Source organism: Gallinula chloropus (assembly GCF_964237585.1).
Source record: "Gallinula chloropus genome assembly, chromosome: 8".
Taxonomy (NCBI): domain Eukaryota; kingdom Metazoa; phylum Chordata; class Aves; order Gruiformes; family Rallidae; genus Gallinula; species Gallinula chloropus.
This window is the reverse complement of record NC_140093.1, coordinates 13,753,573-13,761,995: the sequence shown is the minus strand read 5'-3', so window position 1 is coordinate 13,761,995 and position 8,423 is coordinate 13,753,573. Positions and strand designations below refer to the sequence as shown.

At 64.3% G+C, this 8,423-nt stretch overlaps 1 protein-coding gene across 1 annotated transcript; it reads right to left on the bottom strand.

Moving 5' to 3' along the window:
- Positions 1–1,460: 1,460 nt before the first annotated feature.
- On the bottom strand, positions 1,461–8,338 carry PSMD2 (proteasome 26S subunit ubiquitin receptor, non-ATPase 2; the record flags this gene model as incomplete). Its single annotated transcript, XM_084267406.1, has 21 exons — positions 1,461–1,649; positions 1,734–1,852; positions 1,941–2,067; positions 2,237–2,331; positions 2,435–2,603; positions 2,741–2,824; positions 3,045–3,190; positions 3,279–3,380; positions 3,479–3,641; positions 3,782–3,869; positions 3,982–4,109; positions 4,478–4,584; positions 4,740–4,886; positions 5,175–5,235; positions 5,439–5,583; positions 5,865–6,023; positions 6,128–6,352; positions 6,638–6,759; positions 7,005–7,169; positions 7,429–7,485; positions 8,204–8,338. 21 exons carry the CDS (start codon positions 8,336–8,338, stop codon positions 1,467–1,469), a joined length of 2,727 nt encoding a protein of 908 aa, XP_084123532.1. The 3' UTR covers positions 1,461–1,466.
- Between the last annotated feature and the right edge of the window lie 85 nt (positions 8,339–8,423).

The window sequence follows — 8,423 nt, the reverse complement described above, 5'->3', positions numbered from 1 at the left end:
GGCGCGGCGGGGGCGGCGGAGCGCGCACCACGTGCGGCGGCAGCGGCGGGCCTAGGCGGGCGCGGCGGCGGCGGCGGGAGCACGTGCGCGGCGCCGGGGCGCACCGGCCGGCACGTGGGCGCGGAGCGGCAGGGCGCGGGATCGCCGGGGCAGCGGGGCCGGGACAGCACCGGCGGGGAGCGGGACGGGACGGGGGCAGGGAAGGGAGGGGAAGGGAGCGGGCCGGCGGCGGGGCGGCGCCCACGTGGTGGCGGTGGCGGCGGCGCCGGTGGCGGCGGGGCCCGGCGGCGCGAAGGCCCGGGGCGGCGGCGGCGCGCGGCTCGGTACCGGTACCCCCCTTACCCTCCCCGCCGCCCGCTCCCCCCCCCCCCCCCCCCCCCCGCGGCGCGCGCCCGCCCCGCCCCCGCCCGTTACCTTCAGTCTCCTTCAGCGCGCGCGGCCCGACGCAGCCGCAGCGCAGCGCAGCACGACCATTTCCGGAGCCGCGCCGCGCGCAGGGGCGGGGCCGCGAGCCGCCGCGGGGGGAGGGGCGCGCGCGGGGGGGGGGGAGTAGGCGGGGCACCGGCCGCCGCGCCCGAAGCCGCTCCGGGCACCGCCCGCCGCACGTGACGCCGGCGCCGCGCCCCTGCCGGCGCGGTCACGTGACCTGGAAGGGGTTCCTCCCCCTCCCCACCACCACCACCACCACCACCACCACCGGGGCCCGGGCCGGCGGCGGGGTGCGGAGCGCCGCTCCCCGCGTCACGCCCTCCCGCCGGCCACGCCCGCCGCTCCCGCCTTCCCCCCCCCGCACTACCCCGTGCGGGAGCACGTGGCGCGCCGCCGCCACCGGGATTCTACCGCAGCGCCCGCACCGGCACCCTCACCATCACCACCCCCCCTCCCCAGCCCCGGTCCCGCGGCCGTCCCGCTCGACCCTGGACTCTGCACTCCGCGCGGCCCGGCGGGACAGGGCCCGGCCGCTCCCGGTTCGAGGAAGGACCCGGTTTTCCTCTCTCCTAACACTACCGCCCCGAACCCCGTTACAACCCCCATCGCAGCGGCGGAGCAGCCCCAGGCGCCCGCAGAACCCAGCACAGCCGGAGGGCAAGTGCAGCCGGAGACTCCCCACCCTTCCCCAAAACCCCAGCCGGGAACGGGCAGCGCTGGGCTGAAGCAGGTGCCGGTACAGGGCAGAGGGGAGCTGCACGCCGCCCCGGCTGCACCAGGCACAGGGGGGAAGGAGCCCAGGAACAGCCCTGACCCCACACGCAGACCCTGTGTCCAGCCCCTGCTATGCCTGGCCCCCAAAAGCAGCAGGAGCACACGAGGGAGCTCTCACTCAGCCCCTGTACAAGGAGGGCAGGGCAGCACTAGAGTCTCCACACACTTTATTTCCTTGACTCTCAGTAACAAAAACAAACTAGTTTTTCTCCCCGTCCCCCTCATCCCCCAAACCGTCTACCCACCCCCCAACCCCCCTCGGCTCAAACATCATAGTTGGGGTTCTTGCGTAGGATAACAAATCCCTCCAGGATGGGTGTCACGGGCACGTGCTCCTCTGTGGCCAGCTCTGCCCGCTCCCCGTGTGCCAGCAGCACCGGCGTCGTGTGAGTCTGGAAGCCAGTGATGGTTTTGGGCTTGCCTGCCTGGCCCACCACGTCCACGGCCTGCAAGAGAGGAGGGAGGTAGGAAGAGCTGAGGCTACACAGAGACATCAAAGCACCCCAGGCCAGGCTCCGGCTGCCCCTTACCTGTCCCACCCGAACAGACACAGGCAGAGGTCGCAGCTCCTCATCGAAGGTGACCAGCATGCGTGGCTGCATGGCAGCAACGAGCCCGTAGAGAACGTAGTGGGACTTCCCCAGGATAACTGGAGGGGAGGTAGAAGGAGGAGGCTGAGTGATGCCCATCCCACAGGACAGAGGGGTGCCCAGGGCAGCCAAGCCCACACTACTCACTGTTGCGCACATCCAGGAAGGACACGAGGACAGTCAGCAGCCCAGCCACAGCCACCTGGCTCATGAGCTGGCGATCGCTGTGGTAGGGACACAGGGTGAGTGTCCCCTTGCCCAGATGGGTCAGGCCCTGGCGTGGCAGAGAAAGCATGTGAGAGGACAGTGGGACAACACCTGGGACCCCCAGCCCTGCTGGGAAAGACAGTGACAGCCCTAGGGTCCCACTACCCCCCTGGACCCAAGGCAGGGACCCCACCCCACCCCTTCCTCCCCACAAACACCAAGCGTAGAATGGTCACCTGGGCCAACCGCACCATGAAGAGGTTGTTGGGATCCTTGGCGTGGTACTGGGCGAGCTGCCGCAGCATCGCTGCCAGGCGGGCATTGTTGGTACCTGGGGAAGGGGGGGTAAAGGCAGAGAGTAGGGTACAGAGCTTGGGTCTCCCACCTTCTGCCCCCTCCCAGGAGCCCCAAAGCAGGCCCTCCCACAGGCTTACCACTGCCCACCATGCCCATGGCAAAGATGGAGTTGTAGGAGACCTCGGGGTCAGCGTCATGAGAGAACTTGCTGAGCGTGTCGAGGATGTTGAGCCGGGGGTTGGAGACCGAGATCAGTGCAAGAGCCAGGGGCACGGCTCGGCGGAGGGTGGGCTCCCCGTACCGCAGCTGCACAGAGGGGAGGGGGGGGTTAGACCTGGCTTACAGGCAGTGAGGCTTGCAGGGACGTGAACCAAGAGCCAGTCTCTATTCCAGGGTCCCTTCTCAGCTCTGTGCTGTCCCCACTCCCTGCCAATGTCACTCACCAGGTGGCCAAACGTGCGCAGGGCCATCTCTGCACCGATCTCCTCGCCCATAGCGATGAGCGCGATCCCCAGCACCGCTACGCCCTGTGGGACAAGGGCACTAAGCACCAGGCAGAGGCTGCTCCCCTGCCTAAAACCCAAGTTCCTACAGTCCCTGCACACACCCTGAGCCCAGGGGGACAGGGACAGCAGGATATGCTGCCGTGGGCTCTTCTCTTCCAGCTCTGATCCTGCAAGTGGCTTAGGGACACCCTAAAGCCAGCTTCTGCACCTGGGATGTAGGTCCCAGCTCCCCTTTCCCCACCTGGTGAGCCCCCATGTCGGCTGAGCTCTCTTTCTTCTCCTTTTCTTTCTTGTCCTTTTTGTCCTTGTCCTCCTCTTTCTCCTTGGAGTCAAAGTGCTCACTGCAGATGTGCAGGAGCTGTTGTACCTTCAAGACATTCCCTGACCCTGGCAGGAGAGCGGAGAGCCAGGATCAGCAGGAGGAGGAGGGCCCAGGACCTGCTCCTGCCCCTCCTGCTGTATCAGCCCAACTCACCTGCGTAGGCGCAGATGTCCACCAGGGTGTTGGCGAAGCTGCGGAACGGCTCTGACACCACCTCCAGCGCTGCCAAAATGGCCTCAATCGCCTCTCCCTTCCCTGCCAAGAAAGATGCAGCCGTTAGAGCACAGCAGCAGAGGGATGCTGCCACCCTGCCCCTCCCAAACCTGCAAGCCACCGGCACTGCCCAGCCTTACCCAAGTGGTTCAAGCCCAGGCCGAGAGGCAGCCACCGGGCATAGGTGTCCTTCAGCTCCATCTCTGATTTCTCCATGATGGTCTGGAGGATGGTTGAGGTGACGTCCCCGTTGCAGGAGCCCACTGATATCATCCCACAGGCCAGGGCGGTCACACCAGCCACCTGGTGAAGGAGGGAAGAAGATGTGCTGCACAGGGGCACAGTGCAGAGTGAGCTGGCCCCCAAAACAGCACAGCCCCAGGAGCTGCTGCAGACCAGGTGGGGAAGGAGGAACCCCAGGTGAGCCCTGCCTCACTCCCTACCTCCATGCTGGACTTGGAGTCTCCCATCACAGGTAGCAGCAAAGTCAGGACATCCTCACGGTTGGAGCCTGCGTACGCCAGCCCCAGCCTGCAGAAAGTCCAGGGGTGTTGAGGGGGGGAGACACAAAGAGGGTGGGGAGCACAAGGAGGGAGCCAGACAACCCAGCACAGCTTGGGAAAGGTTGGGGTTAGGCCCTTACCCAAAAATGGCCCCAATCCTCATAGTGTTGCTGTTGTGGAGGACGTAGTCGGACAGGAGGGCCAGGGCAGGATCACACTCATTCCTCACCCCCGAGTTGACGATGCCACAGGCCAGGAGGGCTCCTGACTGCAAGGCAGAGGGACCATCATGCACCAGCCACCAGCACTGAAAGCTCCCTGCCAGCCAGCCACTGGTATCACCCTGCACGTTACACCCACTCCCCAGGATGGGCAGGTGGGTGCCAAGTGAGCAAAGCCAGGCTGAATGCAGCTGAGCAGTCCACAACTTGCATCTCCATGACAACAGGACCCCATAAGTGCCTCAGGCAGTCCCCAGGAGCAAGCCCCTCAAAAACCTGGGACACGGGGCACCTGACCCCTCTCCAGACAGGAGCCAAGACACAGTGGACCAAGGCACAGTTAAGCATTCCCCAAGCCCACAACAGGGCTGCCCCATGCAGCAGCAGAGCCCGCACTGAGGTCAGTGCTACAAACCTTGATGTAATCCTCTGAGGAGTACAGGTACTTGTCAATCTGTGTGAGCCCTCCGTCCACGTCCCACAGCAGTATCGTGCCCAGAGAGGCTGCAGCACTCAGCATTCCTACAGCACCAGGGGAGAAGAGCCCACATCAGCCCCAAATCGATGTGCCAAGCCTGGAGCAGATGGTGGCCAGGGATATGGGGCAGCCCCACTTTCAGCAGGCCCCCAAAAGGGACAGAATAGTGACCCCAAGGCACCTCCAGCCCCTCCCTCACCGTGGTCTTTGTTCTTGTACAACCATTTATTGCCATCATCCGTCAGCAGCTTGTCCTGTCCAAAGGCAGCATTCACAAAGCCGTTCACAAAGGAGGAGGCCAAGTTCATCCGGGCCGAGTCCACTTGGGAACCGCTCCCCCCGAACCCTGGGGAACGATGTCAGGGTGAGCTGGGCAGCTACAGCCCTGCCAGCCCTTCACCACACAGCTGTCTCATGCCATGGGGAGGGGTGAGGACCTGTCCCGCCAACAGCGGGAAGGAGCAGCCCAAATCCACGGCAGGCAGCAGCATCTGCTCCACACCAGGTCAGAGACCCTGGCTGGGCCATCTGCCCACCCCAGGATACAGGGCTGACTGCACCAGCCCAGATGTGCACTGATACCCCAGGAGGTCCCCACCAGAAGGATGACAGAAGCTACCACATGAGCCCTTACGGTTATTTTCCAGATGGGTTTTGTAAATATCGTCTGGTACTTTGGGCTCCATGATGTCCAGCTGCAGAGACAAGGGAAAAGGGGGTTATTTCCCAGCCAGCACATCCAGGGCAGCTCTCCTAACAAGGGCCACCTCTCCAGGTAGTGCCCGGCCCAGCTCGTAATGACAAAGGATCTCTTCCCAGATCTTGCCACAGAGCTGAGTGGCCAGGGCAGCCACAGCTGGAGGCAGCCCAAGGCTCTTTTCCCAGCCAGGACACTCACCTCTCTGGCCAAGGCCAGGAAGTTGCTGTTGAGCTGGACATTGGACATGATCTCAGTCAGGTCCTCGTACTCCTCCACATCCTCATTCAGCTCTAGGAAGACCCCGTGGCGGCCCAGCATGAAGGCCATCTGCTTCTGGACAACTCTGCGCAGAGGGGAGAGGTTTCACAAGTGCCCAGACCCCTGCCAGCCCCAGAGCAAACCCATGTTCACCAATGCTAAGATGGCCCACCCTGCTCTAAGCACACACGAGCAGCCCAGAGAAGATTTGCTCTTGCCCATCTTGATTTCAGGGACAAGAGTGTCCATACAGACACAAACTCCTCCAGTGTGGGCACGATCCAGCCCAGCTCTGCCCAGATGGGCAGCTGTGCCCCACCACGGCGGGCAAAGGCCCCAGAGGGTGAGGAACAAATCTCCACTTACACATCTTTGCAAGAAGTGAAGATGTCCTCCACCAGTTCCACGTCATTGAGCATCAGGGCCAGGCGCAGGGCTTCAGGGTAGCGGCTGAACTTGCGGAAGATGCCCAGGGCACAGCGCAGCAGCGCAGAGTTCTCTGGCTCTGGGACGTAGCTTACACAGCTTTTGAGGAGGAGACAGACACGAAGGTGACAACACCATCAAGAAACCTTGGCATACCAGAAACCAGGCCCCCTTTGCCACCTCAGCCTGCCACGGTCCCTCACCTGGTCAGGTAGAGGCAAACTTTGGAGTAGGCGTTGTCATCGATGTACTTCTCCAACATGTCCATCTGCTCGATCTCCATGAGCAGGTCACAGGCCTCGTGCTCTGCGTTGTGGGCCATGTTGTAGGGGACGATTTCCTTGACCAGGGTGAGGAGTGTGTCCCTCTGAGCCTTGTCAGCCTCATCAATCTCCTGCCACTCTTTGGCCACCTCTCCAGCCAAGTGCCTGCACGAGCAAAGTGACATCACTGTGTCAGAAACCAGCCCAGAGGATGGGGAGCATCTGCTGCCAGTTACATGGGGCTGTGTATTGTTCCCAGGGGCTCTGCATTCCTGAAAGAGCTTATGGGGGACAAGCCCAGAGGAGGAACAGGGTTAAAAGCAGTGATTACAGAGGCCACGGCAGCAAGAACTCTGCAGCTAGCAAACCACTGTGAATAGAGGATGAGGTGACACCACCCCCCCTCCAAGCCCCTGACCCTCCCAGAGTCCTGCTCCCACCCAGGCTTACCTGACATATTCATGCCCCCAAGATGCCAGCTCCTCCTGGGAGCCCACCAGCCGGTACTTCAGGCACTCACGTTCCCCGCTCATGGTCATGGCCAGGACAGAGATGATGTCTGCTGCAAAGCGCTGGGGGAAGAGACCAGAAGTCCAGACACCCACCAGGTACAAGGAAGCAGGGGCACCCAGGGACACGGCACCCTCCCTGCACCCACAAGCTGTCACAGGCAGCAAAGGCACAGCCCTGGCAAATTATAATCCACCAGAGCAAGTCACAGAGGCTGATGCCAGACCAGAGGGTCCAGAGGTCCAGGATCACCTGCCCCAGCACTGTCCCCCCAACCACGCCGGATGGTGGGGCCAAAAGCCTTTACCTTGTTCTCTCCTGGAGCCATGTTCTCATAGATCTCCTTCAGCTTGCCATAATGCGGCCGTAGGAACTTGAGGGGTTTGGGAACGGAGGTCATGGAGGTGGTGGAAGAGCGGATCTGCCTCCGCAGCTCCTCCAGGGCCGGGCGGTAGAGGGACGTATCCTTCTCCTGCAGAAGGAAGCTCTGTGTCAGGAGGCAGGGGGCTGGTTCCCACGCCATCACCCTGCCAGCCCTCCCCAAGCATGAGTAAAGTGAGGTGGAGGTCCCTTGGGCAAAAGTCAATCCAGGGAGCAAGGCTGGGGGACAGGCAAGGAGGGGCTCTACTCAAGGTGAACCCACACCCCCTATCTCCAGCTCACAAGTGAGTGACAGACTCAAGTCCTGGGTCAGAGGCAGCTCCCTGCGGAGGGGAGCGGCACACACTTACCCCCAGGCGCTCCACCAGCATCTCCAGCTCATCCTGCAGCTGTTTGTCCTCCTCAGACTGCCAAAATCCAGTGGAGAAAGCAGAGTTACGGGTGCCCAGCACAAACACCCCCGGCGTGACAGGGGTGGGGGTGTCACCCCAAGCCAGTGGCACAGTGACACTCCCCACCAGGACACCCTCCTGCCCCAGTGTACCCAGTACTGGGACACCAGTACTGGGTACTCATGCCCCACGGCGAGGGGCATGAGGGGCACGCCAAGCACAGCCCTATGGGGAGGCACCTCCAGCGCCCACAGCCCCCCCAGCCCGTGGGGAGCCGGGTGCCGAGGCCACCCCCGTACCACACAAAGCGGGGACCCCTCCCCAGTGCCACCGCCACACGCACCCCGGTTACACCCCAGTTACACCCCGGCTTCCCCAGGCGCCCTCGGGTGACAGCAGGCCCGGGAGCTACCGCCGCACCGACACACGCACACACCCAGGCGGGAGCCTTCGGCTGCGTCACGGGGCGTCCCACAGACGTCACAGCCCCCCGCGGAGGCATCCCCCGCCTCGGTGACGTCACGCCGCCCCCCTCCCCGGGGGAGCCCCCGCACGCCGGTGACGTCACGCGCCTCCGCCGGAGGGAGACCCGCAGACGCCACAAGCGTCCCCGCAGGGGTGCCGGCCGCCCCCGTGACGTGGGATGACGTGACGTGACGTCCCGCCCCGCCGGTGACGCGGACCCGGCCGGGCCGTGACTCAGCTGCGGCCCGCGGCCCGCGGCGGCGCTCACCAGCTCCTGCTCCTTCTCAGGCCCCGCGGGCGGGTCCCGGCGGTCCCGGCCCCAGGGCGGCGTGGGCTTCTCATCGCCGCCCGACCCGGGGCCGCCCTGCACCCGGCTCTGCCCGCCGCCGCCGCCAGCGTCCATGTCCGCTCCGCCGCGCGCTCTGCGCCTGCGCCCCGCACACGCCCACCGCCAATCGCCGCCCGGCGCCGCCGTGACGACACCGCGG